Source organism: Lolium rigidum, chromosome 3, assembly GCF_022539505.1.
Source record: "Lolium rigidum isolate FL_2022 chromosome 3, APGP_CSIRO_Lrig_0.1, whole genome shotgun sequence".
NCBI classification, from domain to species: Eukaryota; Viridiplantae; Streptophyta; class Magnoliopsida; order Poales; family Poaceae; genus Lolium; species Lolium rigidum.
The window spans coordinates 399,677,754-399,694,987 of record NC_061510.1 but is presented as its reverse complement, the minus strand read 5'-3'; the positions used below and the strand labels follow the sequence as shown (position 1 = coordinate 399,694,987).

The 17,234-nt window shown below is 44.1% G+C and overlaps 2 protein-coding genes across 2 annotated transcripts; both read left to right on the top strand.

Annotated features, from left to right (window-relative positions):
* The first annotated feature begins 9,248 nt into the window (after nt 1–9,248).
* Nucleotides 9,249–11,704, top strand: LOC124700907 (cytochrome b-c1 complex subunit 7-like). The gene is made up of 4 exons (XM_047232964.1): nt 9,249–9,368; nt 9,480–9,637; nt 10,538–10,585; nt 11,374–11,704. Exons 1-4 carry the CDS (start codon nt 9,263–9,265, stop codon nt 11,440–11,442), a joined length of 381 nt encoding a protein of 126 aa, XP_047088920.1. The 5' UTR covers nt 9,249–9,262; the 3' UTR covers nt 11,443–11,704.
* A 682-nt stretch (nt 11,705–12,386) lies between these two features.
* On the top strand, nt 12,387–16,279 carry LOC124700906. The gene is made up of 2 exons (XM_047232963.1): nt 12,387–12,762; nt 15,958–16,279. The coding sequence occupies exon 1, from the start codon at nt 12,387–12,389 to the stop codon at nt 12,759–12,761; it is 375 nt and encodes a 124-aa protein (XP_047088919.1). The 3' UTR covers nt 12,762; nt 15,958–16,279.
* The last annotated feature ends 955 nt before the right edge of the window (nt 16,280–17,234 follow it).

Genomic DNA, 17,234 nt, shown 5'->3' with positions numbered 1-17,234 from the left:
AAGCCCTATGCTATATTTTATACAAGGGAGACAAGGTGGAGGTGGATGAGAATTTCTGGATGCGCTCGTATTTTTTGACGTTGCACTGATTACGTAGAGCTGGAGAACATGACAAAAATATCTTTCCATGATGAATTTATTTGAGGGAGAGAACATCGTTCAAATATTAGCAACAAGGTGCGGTTCATCAATCGTGGAAGACAACAAGTGTATGTTGTATGTACTACTCTGTTTGCACCCACACACCTGTAGTATGTATTATTCATGCTGCTTCGATTGATTTTTGTTTACTACATTGACATTGTTGTTCTACTACAGGAGTTGGTACCAAATCTTCAACGGAACACTTATTGATACTTATATATGTAAGTGTTAGTTTTATATAGTATCGCAATACGTTCAAAGAAGTGTTTAAACTATTGGGAAATATATATTATTGTTTAGCTTGAAATATATGCACAATAAGTAACTAAAATAACATATTTAAATGCATGGTATGTAGCTGCCGTAACTGCCCATAACAATATGAAGAAGAAGAAATATGAGTTTCCACTGTGATAATGTATTGATTGTTGTATTTTAAAATGCTTACTAAGATGGACATTTTCAAGATTTATGTTGATTCCAGAATGATACATGACCTTAGTTAGCATGCATTTAAATTTCTCTATCATTTTATTCTTTTAATGGCATAAAATATTTAGATCATTCAAACATCAATTGTATTGTAATACTGTTGTAATTATTTGATGCATGTTATACAAATTAATAGCTTGATCAAAATTTGAATAGCGAGTATAGTAGAGCAATCATAAAAGAGAAAACACCATCTACTTTTTTAAGTGATAGCATACCTTTGAGTGAGCATATGATGCCACCGCAAAAATGGATCTTTTTCCCTATCCCGTCTCTGATATCGAGGAGAAGAAGCAGCCCTTGGCGGCCGTCACCAGCCCCAGGCGCCAGCCTGTTCTGCGGCCGCTGCAACAGAGGCAAGGAAACTGTGGATCGAGGTAATGAGCGGGTGACTGAAACGGTGCTTGCCATTTTGTTGGCGACTTTTTTTTGATCGAGTTCAATCTAGCAATCGAACATCTATTTTTGTTTGTACACAAGCACCACCCATTCTCCAAGCTCCATTTATTTTCTAGCTGATTTGCTTCTATTTTTTGCTAGATCAGATAAGCTCATAAAAAGGTGAGCAGATTTGTTTCTTCATTATTTAATTCAAGGATCATATATCATGTTTATCAAGCTGGATTTGTTACATGATTTTGGTCAACTTAGGTTGTTAGGTTAAGTTGGATTTGTTCAGCTTGATTTTTTCACAAACATAGCGCAGTCCAAACACGGTTAGTATGTGGAAATATTTTTCCATTTTCAAAGTACACTTGATAAACTCAAAGTGTGTCATGGTTCCAGTTTTTGCCTCCATTACTTTGTGGTGCTCGGTCGTGTTGGCAAAGGTGCAAACCTTCTTCCTTTCGCTCTTCAATGACAATGCATCGCCAATACTACTAAGGATAAAGGTGTATCATCAAATCTACATTACATGTACATGGAGTTAGGAGTTAGGAGAAAGAGGGATGTACCCGATTGGCAGGAGGAAAGTGTGGCAAACCCCAAGGCTAGAGCTTCAATGATTCACTATATATATATTAGGGCCCCCGTAGCAAAGCACGGGCATTTAACTAGTTTCGTTAAAAGTTGGGTACAACAGAAAAGAAAAGAGAGCAAATTGGCATGCATCTCCAGGTCTAACCATCTGCTCCAAGATCGCACGAAGACCCAGCTGCAAGCCGTACACTAGCAATTCAAACTCCTTCGAGCTTTGCACATCCATATCCAACAAAAGAAATAGCAGACAGACATACCAAAATACTCACAGCTACTACTGCTATCCTGCTATAACTTGAGGGACATATCTATCTAATAGCAACATTTGTGCTACAACAATAACAGGGTAATGAAGAAGCAGTACATTTGGTTCGCAGTGTGTACAAACAATCTGCTGCACAAGCAAGCAATGAACCAAACTTTGCTCAGTAAGAAGATATCACGTTTTCGGCTCCGTCTGCCCAACCACCGTCAAATGAACTCTAAGAGACGCAGCACGCTATCAGCGAAGAGGCTTTTGTCAGCCATGAATGTCGACCATGGAACCGAAAAGAGATCACCATGTCCAACTGAAACCCTATCAGTGAAGAAATAGCTAGCATTGATCATACTAACAAACTGCCCAGACGGTCTTGTCCTTGCAGCAGACTCGTACATTACTGACACGCAGTTTGATCCCTTCGGCTTTGGATTGATATATATAAGAATAGGCCAAACCTGCCCAACCCTCTCTGGTCGATCATGTTTTTGATCAGCCTTTCTACCCTTCTGCACCTACGTTGAGCAGGTACCTTTAGGTACCTACACAATACCTAACCCTATTTTTTATATTGATGAAAGTGCTTATTATAAATGAACTCTTCCCTTTTTTCAAGAATTCATTTTTGCATTTTTAACTATAAAAATAAACAAAATAAAATTAATTGTAGTGGATCCATGTGGTAAGGAAAAACTGGTAATCTATTCCTTAAAAAAAATCTTGGATATTATGTAATGCTTACTCTCATATTGCCATAAAAACAAAACCCTGACCTGCAACGTGGAATGGGTGTGATAATATATATTGTGCTGGAGAGAGTTGGGAGAATTCCTCAAACTTCAGGTCCATGTAAGCTATAACCTGTGGGCAGGGCAGATCGAACACAACCACTTTCAGATGTTTGCACTTGTAAGCTCGCTCTGCATATAGCAAGCAGAAGGTTGCAAATGCTGCAAGAGAACCTGGCTTGTGTGCTGGGCAAGCTTTGCATAGAAGCACCCTAGTGATAATCTTAGTTACTTGCTCATGGTCTATGTCATTATCAGTACAAGCCAGAATCTTCTGAAGTGCCCTATAGGTCATATGGCTGAAGCGAACCAGTGGAAGTAATTGACTAAATGAGAACTCAAGGATTTGCGCTGGGTCAATTCATTTGTTGTTTGACAGTATTCAATTAACTTTAATTATCGAAGTACAAAAGTTGGCTTAATGAAAAATGGGCTGGGCCAGGATTTGCGGCTGTTGATCATCAGGCCAATTAGGCTAGGCTATGTATGCTCATGTGCAGAAAAATAGCAAGATATATAATACAGATAAGTTGTAGCAAATATATGAAAACAAGCTATATGGTAAATCTTGAGAATAAGATTCGTTGAGGATAAGGCCATGAGGATGATGTATTGTTGTGGTCCTGTAGTATAATGAGTGGGTCTTGGATACCATTTGGATGTCTATATAATGGATTATGTTCAGATCATAATATTTTCTTGCTAAGCTTGGTTTAATGTATGTGCAATAGATGTTGTTTCAAACTCGAAAGAGTAGCACACCATTAAGAGGTTTACCACATTGTACTGACAATGCAAATTTATTTCGTATGGAGATTATAGGCTTCTTTTATCTCCTATTACCTGGCAACACAGGAGTTCAGACCCACACTGAAAACAATGCTCCCTTGCTCTCTCTATACATCCACTATCCTGGTCGATGAATATGAAAACCTGCCCACACTTCCTATGTTCTCATTTTATTCTCCACTCTTGTAATTATTGACTTGTAGCATGTCATATTTTGAGTACCAATCTTATGTTCCCCTTTGCCAAACCAGTCTTAGCCAAGGTTGGTCTGGACATGTCGACAAAGGTAGCATACGTTACAAGCAGCGAATAAAAAACCCAAGAAAAGGTATGGCTACTGGTCATAATATATTGAAAAACTCAATGTTAGTTTAAGTTTAGCACATAATTACTTATTAATGAAAAAAGTGCTCTGTTCTTATCTCAAGTTACTTGTATATTATGGTAGGTGATACGTGTGACACTTCTAAAGTTGTAATACACTGATACTCAATAAGTTACTTGTATATTATGGGAGCACAACAAGACCCTCCCCCGAAACCCTCCCTCCCGCGACCCGCGCCGCCCCCGCGGCGGCCGGGCCGCGCCTCTTCTCCGAGCCTCCCCAGCCTTCCTCCTCCGCCCTCCCCTGTCGCCGCCGTCGGCGTGTGCCCCGGGCGTTGCCCGCGCGGAGCCGGCGGCGGCGGGGCTGATTCTACCCGCCGCGAAGATGGGGGCGCGGGGTCCTCGGGCTCGCGGAGGTGCACCTCGGCGGGCGTCGGTCTGGTGAGGCAGCGTGGAACCTGCTCGTCGGGTGGGAGGAGGGGCGGCGGCGCGGCCGTTGGCGGCGGAGCAGCGCAGGCGGCGCCATGGCAGGGCCCGCTCGACCCAGATCTGGGCCCAGGCGGGGCCCGGAGGGGCTCGGCGGTCGCTCTGCGCTTGGCACGCCGGCGGCGCTCCCTGGAGGAAGAGAAGGCAGGGCGCGGTGGGTGGGCGGCGGCGGCACTCCGGCCGGCCAGCTGCAGCGTAGCAGCGGGGCTTTACGGGCCCTTTTGGGTCCGGCCGGGCCAGTTCGGGCCTGGTTTGCCTCGTAGCCTCGTCCGGTCGGCTACCGCGAAGGCGGTGGAGGCAGTTCCCTCCCGCGTGGCTGCGGTGCTGCTACCCCCGTCCCCGCTGCATCCCTTTTCTTCCTCTAGGCCCTACTCCGGTGACCACAGTTAGGCGGCGAGGATGGCTTCAAGACCGTGGTGGCGTGTGCTGGTGGGCGGCATGTTAGGTGGAGCACGTCGGAGTGTCTGGGGTGGTCGGATTGGAGGTCGGGAGAAATCCCTGTCGGCATGCTCGACACCGATGCGGTGACGCCTGCGGGTGTCACCCTACCTTCCTGAAGGGCGTCGGGTGTACCTCCTCATCAATCCCCTCCGCATACCGGGGGAAACCCTAGGACTAGTCCGGGCAGCAGCGGCGTCATCGTCGTCTCCTTGGTGAAGGTGTTGCTTGGTATGCGGCGCCTCGGCGTGCTAGGAGCGTGGTGGTACTTCTCCGGAGGGCGCAGCGGTTGCGGGTCGTCATCGTTTTCGTCGATCTGCCGGTGTCGGCATTAGTTTTTCTTTCCTTTCTTTTTCTTTTCTTTTGGGCTTGGTTGTGCTGCGGCTCCAGCGCGTTCGTTGTATCGGGTCATTTGCTATATTAATATAGCGGGGCGAAAGCCTATTTCGAGGATACTCAATAATATACAAGTCCTAAAAGTCCTGCAACGCCCAAAATGTTCATTATAATTCTTGTACTTAAAGCTAAGAATATCAAACTACCGTGATATACCAAAACCATCTATCACTTTCTTGTATTCAAGCAAACCCTTGCAGTACAAGATTATCAGAATTAGTTTATGTGCTACTGTTCTAGAAAAAAGGAAATCCCATGTGCTACATATCTACATCAAAATATGTGGTTAAATGTCCCTCTGCTATATCAGTATGCATATTCATTCAGTTTTTCAGGTCCTTCTAGCATATGAACTCGATGTGCTAAACTGCAAGGTCCTATTGCTTGGATGATCTCTGTTGTTAGTGGAGTCTTTTAATACCACTACCTGGATTGCAATATAGCATATGATATTGTTTCTTAAGTGTTGTTTCTTGCATACATGTCAATTTTTCGTCAACTGAATCAATTGGTTACGTGTCTTTGAAAAAGAGGAGCTCCAGGGCAGTATATATTACAAAAGCCCAGTGGAAAACAACTACAAATTAAGGAAAGATGAAAACCCACCAAATGGTCTCAAATATGGCGCGGGGATTTCAGAATTGGCAGTACTTACCCACATACCTTTTTGCATTATTCTTTATGGTTAGGTTTGGGGCCAGAGACATGGCCTTCTAAAAAGGCGGTAGGAAGAGTAAAGAGTGAAAAGGGACAAGATACCAGAACAGATCGCTGAAAAGCAGCATGATTGGGTTGCAAGGAAGCACAATGTGGCAGAAGGAGGGAGAAGGGTATAGTGCACTGAACTTCACCTCGTGCCAAAAAGCAAAAACCCTGATGGTTACTTCCTCTCTAACCGACCCTTTTTAATTTTTTCTCCTTTTGCTACATGCATAACATACCTAGCTTGCAGCCCCTGCTCCCTCATTTCCACCATCCCCATGAGGCCATAGTCTGAAGCTCTCATCAAGGCTTCCTCATGGGGTGGTTCCGCTCCTCTTCTCCCCTCGAGGAAGCTCATGGTTCGCGCACATTCCGCGCGGAAATACGATAAGATCGTTCGACTAATCTTCTTGGTGTTGTTCCAAAAACCTCACATTTCGATGAATGGGATAAAAATGCGCTTTTGTTCTCTTGTGCCATTGTTAGGCACTGACATTGTTGTGTTTGGTGCTTCGGGCAGGGAGGGGGATGCGGGTCCTGTACAAGGATGTGAAGTCCTGCCAGGATGAAGATGTACACGTCCTATGGTCCATCCTAGTCGACTCGCACCGTCACCCCGCCATGGTGAAGCTGAAGCTCTAGGGTCTTGCAACGATTGCAGCCATATGGTGGATGCGTGATTTTCGCCGGCGAACCAGCCATTATCTTTTCGTGTAGAACTGCATAGTTCCAATGGCAATGGCGTCAAGAACAAGAAGAGGAGAGAAGGAGAGGCAGATGAGTTAGATGCTTTCCTTTGTGTGTGATACTCTGATGTGTGAATCTTGTGGCTTTGTGAGAGTGAGGTTGAAACGTCACCTTTGCTTGATGTGAGTGAGGTTGAGCTGATGTATCTGTACATAGAAGCTCTTGGTGCCTTACCTAATGGTATTGAGTCTGCTGGTTTGTTTTTCTGTCCCTTATTTTTCCTCATTCAACTAATAATAGGTTGGCTCATGTGTTTGTATTTTTTTGTATTATGTGTCTGCAATTTCTCCGTTCTTGCGTTCCAGTATCCACGAGGAAAAATAGACTTATCCAAGGCATATGTGCATAGTGAAGGGCTTCTTTGATTCGTAGGATTCATATGGAAATTATGTAGAATTTAGATCCTATGAATTTTTTTTCTACATTAGTTGTTTGATTCATTGAAACTAATCCTATAAAAGTCTGGTAGTACAAATCTTATAGAAATAAAACATTTGGTCATACCTCATGAAAAAATTTCTTTGGCACAATTAAACACAAATCATCTTTCTATAGAATTTAACTAGTAATGACATCTTAATCCTATTTTTTTCTATTCTTATGATTTTTCTATCTTATGAATGAAAGGACCCCTAAGAATTTACGAGTATGTCACGCCATGCCATGTCATGCTTGTCAACTCTATACGTTAGTTGTTTAGGAAAAGCGACATAGGAATAAGCAAAATCTGTCGCGAGGCAAATGGCGTGAGCCATGAGCTAGCCCAGTTAGGGAGAGTACATGGAAGAACGGCCATGTGGCTGCCAGGTTTCCCGTCGGAAATCGCTAAGGTGGTGAACGTTGACTGTATTCTTCCAGAAGTTTAAATAAAACACCTTTTCTTGAAATTATTTTTCTGTATGTGAGAGATATGAATGCAAAATTGATAAAATAAGATGGTGGTTCCTCTTAAAAGATAACTAAATAATCCCATTCTACCTAACCAACCTATGTAATATGAGGATTTTTTTTTTTGAAAAAGTTTGTATGAAAGCATTTTAAAGCCTAAAGAGGACAGCAAATACAAGTTTGAGAACCTCAGCAATTTTCGCTCTCTTTTAGTGCTGACAGAACAATAATTTTTTAAATTTTAATTCATCAATATATGGCTAAAAACAAGAAATAAATTATAAACTCTTCCCCCTTTTTTAAAAAAAACTTTGTCCACTCTTTACTGATTAATAATAAAGTTTAAAGGGCACGAAGACGGATGTCTAGGAGGAGGCGAGGTTTAGTCTTAGAGCATCTCCAGTCGCTCCCCTCAAAGTCCTCGTACTCCCAAACGGCTATGGGGGGCGTCGGACACAAATGGACTCCGAGCTACGGCCCAAACACGCTTTCAGTCTAGCGCGGCCAATAAACTTTATGGCGCCCCAAGGCCAACCCCGACTTACATGGAGCCGCCTAGACACAAGGTGTTGCCTATGCCACGTCGGATACCGATATGCGGGACCAACTTGTCATAGTATCTAACCCTATTAATGGTGGTGACAGTTCCCTAAGAGGTAGCAGGCGAGATGCCTCGTCAGCTTCACGTTTTCCCCATGCGTCGTTGTTGTGCCTACCCCATGCGGCGGCTTTAACGTCCACGGTCGCTCCTTCCTGCTATTTATCGCCGCTTCCAACTCGGGTTCTCGTCGTGTGGCGCCCCTTTTTCAAAGTAGATAAGCCTGCAATAATATTTTGTCATGTGATGATCCTGCCTTCGGACAAGCCATCAATATATAACCCTGATGATAGTACTTAGCACGAAGAGAATCATGATCGGTGACAAGTCTCCACACTTGTTTTGCAAGCATTGCCAAGTTAAAAGAGTGAAAAATTCTAAATCCCAGGCCTCCCTCATTTCCTGGGTAGCATAATTTCTACCAAGCCATCTAGTGCATCTTATTGCCATTTTCATCGTCTCCAACCAAAATGATGAGATGGCATCTGCCATTCTTTTGCAGATTTCCTTTGGTATTTGGAAGAGTGACATAGCATATACAGGGATGGCCGGCACCACGGCCTTTAGAAGAATCTCTTTTCCACCAATTGACAAAATTTTGTCTTCTCACCGTTTATGCACGAATTTATCCTTTTGATAAAGTGTTCAAAGCAACCACTTCTATCCGCTCCCACAAGTGGGAGACACAAGTATTTATCAGACAAAACTTCAGTATGACATGAAGAGGTTCATAAATTTCTGCTTATGTGAGAACATTAGTATTAGGAGGAAAAAAAACGATTGACTTTGCCAAACTCACCAACTATGTCTGTGACGAGTTAGCACAATAAATATCTAACGCTTGTTGCAAGGAAATTGCATCATTCATTTTCGTCATTATAAGTATGGAAATCCTCAGCAGAAAAAAACCCAATAAATTGATTCGTTTGTGGTGCGAGAGAACATGCGTCGATGCTCTACAAACCTATTGAACCGATCAAATGAAGGAGAGAATGCTATGAACTGTTTGTCATACACACTCAGTCACTGACACCGTGCTTGGTCCAATAGGCCCTCCCATTTTCCCGGGCTCCCGGCCCATTACCCAGTATATCCCTTACAACGCCGGCCCAAGACAGAAACAACAACCTCCTCCACCTCCTCTTCTCCCCCACAACACAGCACCTCGGCAAAGAGGAGACCGAACCGGATCGCCCGCCGCCGCCGTCGCCGTCGCCGCCTCCGCCCAAGATGTCGTCGATGCTGGCCTCCTTCTCGCAGTGGTTCGTGAACCCGCGCCGCAACCCGCTCGCGCGCATCCACATGCTCACCATCTCCTCCCGCCTCAAGAACTACGGTGCGTAAACCAAATCCCGGATCCGATTCTTCCTCTCCTCATCATCGATCTCGTTTCCGCGCGATGACTGATGATCTGAATGGGATTTGGTTTGTTGTGTGGTGATTCAAGGTCTGAGGTACGACGATCTGTACGACCCGTACTTCGATCTGGACATCAAGGAGGCGCTCGCCAGGCTGCCCCAGGAGGTCGTCGACGCCCGCATCCAGCGCCTCAAGCGCGCCATGGACCTCTCCATGAAGCACCAGTACCTCCCCGACGACCTCCAGGTCCGTCCCCTCCCGCCCCCTCCCGCCCTGATCTGGACGGATCCCTCTCGATTCGTTCATAGCCTACTGATTTACCTGATCGGTTCTGGTCTTGTCGAGAGCCCATGCAATAGAAGTAGTTTCTCTGTGTTATACTGGCTGATGATCGCGCGTCGAATGGAATGGATGGGGAAAGGGAAGTGCATAATCCATTTCAGCTGCATCTGTGCCGTGCGTGGTCTAGAATTCTAGATGGCTTTTACCTTGCTGGTGTTTCGGATGTTCCATTCGGTTTATCTATGCTGTATTGCAATGTTGTTTGTTGCCTAAGAAACCGCTGATTTGGATGCTGGAGATTTCAATAGTTTTGACGAGAGAAATGATGTCAAGCAAATTGGGAATTCAATTGGAGGGAGAAATCGCTAGGTTTGGTAGACCTTTTTGATTTTTTGAATGAGATTTATGTTGGATAGGTTTGATAAAACTTTTGAAATATATGCTGGTCTGCCACACGCTGCTCACATTTTGGCTGACCTGACTTGAGTTCCTTTAATCTTGCGATCTTATCATGTCATGTTGAATCATGCATCAGTCTGAGGATGGTTAGATTGTTGTATTAGACATGATATTTATTTTGTGGTACAAGCCTACAAGCTTCTTTCCTCTCCTTTTCTGGTTATGTTTTGCCTAGACGGGTTTGAATGAATATACTCGCATGTTCCTCTTCTTTGGTACTGAAGGTGTTTCAGATTATATCTCCCCTGACAAGTTATCAATTTGAGCAACCTATAAACAGCTAATTAGGAACTATACATTATTTCAGCTTCACCAATGAGCAATTGATTACCATTACCTTCATTATTATCTTATATATAATCTGATAAACTTAGGTCTTCTGAAACATCTACTTTGTTTGTACAGGCACTGCAGACACCATTCAAGAGTTATTTGAGTGACATGCTGGCTCTGGTAAGTGCATCTGCTGATGCTTGTCTTTTTCATTTGACTTGTCATTGCATAATCAAGCAACTTTTCAATATTTGGATGTAAATAAGCTATTTCTAAATATTTATACACTTCCAAGTAAAAGCACACTACCTTCTGGTCATGCATTATCATGTCATGCTGTACACTACCGCTTTGATGCTTTGCCGGATCACTGGTGGTATGCAAAATGTCTAGGTTAGCTTCAACTGGCAACCCATCAATAGTTCTTGGTTTGATGAACCGGGAGGTCAATGGACCATCCATCCGATCCTACTTGTTTGGTTTTTAGGATTGGAGTGCGCTGGTCCATCATCACCAAACCATTAATGGTCCCATTATGGGCCAAATCCATCATTGCATAGGGTTTGGTGATCCCTCAAATTCCTATCTTAGCCATGCTACCCTGTAGTTTTCTTGTCCTTTACATCTTTTACGCTGAATATTAATCTAGCCCCTTATTTTCATGGTCATATTTGCATTTAGAGCATTGTCCCTGTGATTTCTGTTACTATTATGTCGAATGGGTTCAAGATGGTACATCCCTAAAATCTGTGAATTCATATCTACTTTTGTAAGATGCGACTGATGCTGTCTAGCATCCTTCTAGAGACCCACTTAGGTAACTTTGTCGACAGTTGCTGCAACTAAATTACTTCCACATATAAGCAGTTGTCTAACACCTTGGATTGCATGCTGAGACTATTTCCCATTTCGATATTGTTCAGACATATTCCAAGTTGGCTATTGTTTGATCTCTATTTTTGTTGCAGGTGAAAAAGGAGGCAGCAGAGCGTCAAGCACTGGGAGCGCTTCCCATCTACGAGAGGACCCTTCCTTGAAGTCTTTCTTCTTGATATACTCGTCGCAGTTTTTTCTCCTTGGCGCCTCACAATGCATGAAATAAAATGCAGTTGTTGACACTGTTCCTACTTTCCAGTTTCATGTTGATGTGGTGGTCTATTGTGCATCACATGTAGCTGTTCCTCATGCCCCGTTCCAAATTAATGGGGGCAGAATTTCTGTCACCTGATCAATGTCATTGATATCAAAGTTTTATTCTTTTGAGGGAATTGTTGATATAATAGTCTTGGCTACTCTTTACCCTTGGTCCTTATCGTCGTTAGTCAACTGTTGTTTGCTCCTGGGTTTATGATATCTGTCTCGACAGAGCTGTGATTTTACGCTGTCTGCTATGCTGTGCTGAGTTGTTCTCAACTTCTCGAAGCTTGGCATTCTACATTCACAGCCGAGATTCAGCACAATATGTCACCGTACTAGTTTGTTGCCAGTTCACAACCGAGATTACGTGTAGCTGCATGAACTGTTCTTGCCCACCATAATCTATACAACTTCAGATAGCTGATGTGTTACAGTCGTAGTTCACGCGCACAGTGCACTTGAATCTTCATCTCAAAAAAAAAAAAAAACTTCACCTCTGCCATTGCAAATCCGAGAGCCCAGTTTCAGACCACGAACGTCTCACTGACATGTAGGCTCCACGTACGCATCCGAGTAGATAAAGCTCGACGCCGGTTTCATGTCGCGTGCCCAGCCGGCACACCAAACCGTGATCGATCGAACAACCCAAACAGCTTTGCCGCGGCCGCCGCAGCAAATCCGAGCACGCCGGGGAGATCCGCGCGACGGGCGGCGGCAGCACGGAACCGGCGGCGGTACCGCCGCAACGCGCGGCTGTCGTGCCGTGCGCGCCTCGGCCTCCTTCCCAATCCCCAGCCGCGGGGAGGCGGATTGGGGGATTCGGGTGCTGACGAATTGAGGAAAAATGGCGGTGCGGCCGTGGTGGGTGGTGGCGGTGGCGCGGGCGTCGGCGGCGGGGTGGCAGCGCGTCGCGTGCAACCCGGAGACGCTCCCGCCCGACCGCGTCCTGGCCCTGCTCTGCTGCGGCCCGCTCCACCTCCTGCTGCGCTTCGCCGCCTTCCTCTGCGTCCCTTTCATCCCCGCCCACCGCTTCGCCTCACCTCGGCGCCGCCGCGCGCAGCCGCAGCCGCACCGCCTCCTCCTGCTCCCGCCTCCGGAGCTGTTGCTAGCGCGGTACTCCCCTCCCCCTTCATCGTCCTCCTCATCATCATCATCCGACGAGGATGACGAAGACGACGACATCGAGGACGGGGATTTCATTCGCCCTCACGTCGATTGAGGTGCGTGGCTGCTGTCTGCTCATTCCCTGCTCTCAATTTCGTACACGATTGGTAAACTAGCTTGGAATAGCTTTGTTGAAATGGTTTGTGCACTGCGTGAACTCTGAATGTTTCGTACCCCCTATAGCACTGAACATCAAATTTCAGAATCAGCATACCCGAAATGGGTTTTATCCGATGTAGAAAGTCTGGGCATGTGGTCATTTAGCGGTATACTAACTCATAAGCCGCAATATTTTAGACGATGCAAAGCGTTGTCATATCTGGGCTGGAGGAAATGGGTCAATATTACATTGAGCTGAGTGCTGGCATGGCCTACAAAGACATTGAATCATGGCATTATTCTGCATTTTCAGTCTTCTGTCTGTCTTGATCTATTGGTCTTGATCATATTTGAGACTTGAACATGGGTGTAACTGAGTTGCACACATGTTTTATTCGTTCGCATGATCAGAAGGTGTAGAACACTTTAGTAGTTCAATTTCCATTTAGGAGTTGCATTCGTGAGTAGGTTTCCAACAAACCTTGTATGACGAGGCACACACTCAGTGGATTATAGCGTGACATGTTAATTTTTTTCAATTTCGTACGCGATTGGTAAATTAGATTGGAATAGCTTCGTTGAAATAGTTTCTGCACTGCGTGAACTCTGAATATTTTGCACCCCCATTAGCACTGAACATCAAATTTCAGAATCAGCAGTCTGACTACCCAAACCTGATGGGTTTTATCCGATGTAATAAGTCTGGGCATGTGGTCATTTAGCAATATACTAACTCATAAGCCGCAATATTTTAGACGATGCAAAGCGTTATTATATCTGGACTGGAGGAAATGGATCGATATTACATTGAGCTGAGTGCTGGCATGGCTTGCAAAGACATCAATTATGTCAGTATTGTGCATTTGCAGTGTTCTGTCCGTCTTGATCACATTTCAGAGTTGAACATGGGTGTAGCTGAGTTGCACACCTGCTTTATTCGTTTGCATGATCAGAAGGTGTAGAACAATGTAGTAGTTTAATTTGCATTTAGGAGTTGCATTCATGAGTAGGTTTCTGACAAACCTTGTATGACGAGGTACATGCTCAGTGGATTATAGCGTGCCATGTTTGTCTTTTGTAAGATCTTAAAATTAAAGCCATCAGATTGTCCATTCATGAGAGAACTCGTGCATACAACACATCTTATTCCTTGTTCTTTCTGGACCTGGTATGTATTTATTAGAGTTTTGGTTGCATCTGTACATTTTTTATTACCTGAGCAAGGGCAGAAGACAGGCACCCTGCCATTAAATAAAAGTAGAAGAGAGTTGCCTCGTTAACTTGGGGAAAACCGCGTAAAAACAGAATCTGTACAAATTAGTGTACATCATGCATTTTATCTGGGGATGCCTCCTATAGAGTAACGGAGGTGTGCGAAGGTAGACTCTAGCGTTACTTCTGCTCGTGAGCATAATGGTATAAGCCTACCTGACCATGAGACCAGCTTGGTCGAAAAAGATGAAAGTCGGTCATAATGATCGTTGAGTCTCGTGTCGAAGGGTTCTCGCGCAACGGATCAAAGGAACTCCAGGGGTAACAGGTCTTATCGGCGGAGTCGTTTGGCACTGCAATGTCAAGTCATTTCATCCTAGGGTTGCAGAAGTCCCCTAGAGTTCGGTTGTTCGCCGAAGAAAGTGGTCTGACATTTCAGATCTGTTGAATGTTTTGAAAATTCTTGGATAGGACCAGCGCCCCCTGGCTGGAGGGCTCGGGCCAAGCTTTTACCAGGCCGCGCGGGAGACCATCGCTACCGACCTGGAGCGGCTCTTCCAGAAATTCCATAGTGGGCAGATGGACTAGGATGCAACCTCTGGCTATCGTCCCGCTGCTGTCGATGTCCGGCAGTTCTTCACCTATGCTGCTCCCGATGCTGTCCCCACGTTCTCCCTCCTGCGCTTCTGGCACCTATGGAAGCAGAGGAATGGGGTCCCTTTGCTCCTTCCCCTGACGCTTAAACTCTGTGAGAGATACGCTGAGCTATGGAGGGCTCGGCTGCGCTCAGCGTGTCAATCTGATGTCGATGCATAGCTTTTATGTGTTTCTCTCTTACTCCCCTCTGTTTTCCACCTCCCCCAAATGTATATGTGTGTGAAAAAACTCTGGAATTTTGTCCTACAAATTTTATTATATGGAAATTCAGGTGGAGGGGTTCTCCCCTCCCATGGTGACCGTAAAAAGAAAATTAATTCTAGGTAAATTGAAGACTAACTTGATAGTGATATTCAGCATGCTGCTTGGGGTTTGGACCGCTAAGTTCTTACATCATCTAACTGACGATAATATATGTGGAATGGACTTTTAAGTTCACAAAGACGACCCGATGATAAGGACAAAAATTCTGCAATAATCTTCATAATTGATTCTCTCTTCCACCTTCCTGGATGAATGATGATGATAAGTAGTGTTGTTCGTGGTCAGTCTGGTAAAACTTTTAGATTCACTACCCACATCGAGTTTCTTTGCTTGACTTCCCAGAAAGAAGGCCTTTGTCTTTAAGAAGAAGCATGTTTCTGGAATACCATGTGGCCAAAAACAAAATGTTCTATATATGGGAGCCTTCTTCAAGTAGTACTTCAATGATAGTTACCTGATTCAAACAAGGCTTAGGATAATTTTTTCGACATTTAGAAAATGTGACCCTAGTTCTTATGGTTTAACTGCAAGCAGAATTTGGTTGATGCATTTAGAACATAAGATGGGTTTATCTTATTGACCAGTTGATATCAGTGGTTTTATAATTTCTAGAAGATAGATAGTGCCATGGATCCTAGATTAAGTGCTTCGGTGTGCATGGATCCTATATCTCTTCTTTAATGTCATTTCCATGTGTCAAGAGGATATTTTAGTAGAGCGTTTTGTATGTTAATCTTTACACCTGATAAGTTACTTCCTTTTTAGTTAAACTAAGCTACTAAAAATATTCTCGCTGAATGAAAAATATAAAAAAGCAGACTAATGGCATTGCAATATGATATGCTGATATTCCTCTTCCGCAACCTTTTGAAAAGTATCCTTCACCCTGTCAATGTGGCATGTCTGCTGGATGCTAAAAGTTTGCCACTGCATTTCTTAGAACAGAAACTTCTGGATTGGAAATATTTGAACTTCTGCATTCCTTCATTTTTTTCTTATGTAATGTGTGTCTGTTTCAGGTTGCTTAGGAATATTCGCTGGAAGAGAGCAAACTTCGGTCTTCAGTTTCAAAGATTGAACACTTGCCTGCGGTACCTCACTCGAAACCATCAGGCCTTCTATCTCTCAGTCTTCATGACCTAACATTTTGAGGATCATCATTGTTAATAAGTTCATTGTCAGTGTATATTATTGCATTGTATATATAATATAAGTGAGACTCATCACCAAGTAGTGGTGGTGAAATGTCACCTGTGTATTTGAAAGTCGGAACGCAATTCCAAATTTGAATTGAAGATGTTTGTGTTCATATGTGGAAATAATAAGGTCTCATCATTGCTACTTGGTGAGTGACAACAGTACAACACACCCCTCTCTGTTTGTAAGTACACTGGTATTTAGGAGTTATAAGTCATCAAGGCATCCCTGGACACTGGACAGTACAAGAAAATAGATCTATCTGCCTTGTCCAGCCATATCGGAAACCTTTTGGTATCTGATTGATTACAGCTGTGCACTCCGGGTCCTGATTAAAGACATGCAACATGCGTTTCTTTTTATAATCCTGTCGCCGTCAATGTTGGTACGTTAACAGCTGATGTGCCCGTGAAACTCTGGAACCTTTTCTCCGGGAATTGGATGTTTATTTCTGAAAGATGAGTCGAATATCTGAGGGCAGAGAACTTTTATCATGCTTCCTTCAGTGAATCAGTGTAGTGGGTTTCTGTCAGAAGCACCAATTATGTGATGATTCTGCATTTGTATTTTTCAGCCATCATGTGCAGTTTCTGTAACCCGTTAATGAACTGCTTTTGCTGTCATAGAAATTTTGTTACACCAAGTCAGGGAATAAGCATGGGCTAGGTGGTGGTGCTGGGAGCTTGGACATTGACAGAGGGATAGGTGGTTATTCAGAGAGACACAGAGGTTGGTGATCTTATCACGTGCCACCGCATGTGATTTCTGTGCATCTGTTCTGGTACATCCCCCACAACGTTTCATCTACGGCCTAAATTTTACTTTGTTTTCCCCTTTCAGCTCTGCTGGCGTCGAATATCCCGGCTTACTCTCTTGGATTCCAGCCCTGAAGAGGCAGGAGATTGAATATACACCAGATTCCTTAAAGGTACATCTGTATCCATCCATCTCTACAAAGCGTATGACGTAGCTTCTTCATATTGCTCTGTTTTGGCTACTTGCACAACAGGACGGCAGCTAAAGATTGCCTTTCCAACTATCCCATTATCCACAATCCATCTTGTTTTTATCCTTTTGTATTATAGCATAAGTAGTTAGA

Excerpts from the sequence above, each read along its gene's own strand:
- LOC124700907 (XM_047232964.1), top strand. The coding sequence starts at position 9,263 with ATGTCGTCGATGCTGGCCTCCTTCTCGCAGTGGTTCGTGAACCCGCGC. Across the intron at positions 9,638-10,537 it reads ACCTCCCCGACGACCTCCAG|GCACTGCAGACACCATTCAA; the intron begins GTCCGTCCCCTC and ends TTGTTTGTACAG. Across the intron at positions 10,586-11,373 it reads TGAGTGACATGCTGGCTCTG|GTGAAAAAGGAGGCAGCAGA; the intron begins GTAAGTGCATCT and ends TTTTTGTTGCAG.
- LOC124700906 (XM_047232963.1), top strand. The coding sequence starts at position 12,387 with ATGGCGGTGCGGCCGTGGTGGGTGGTGGCGGTGGCGCGGGCGTCGGCG.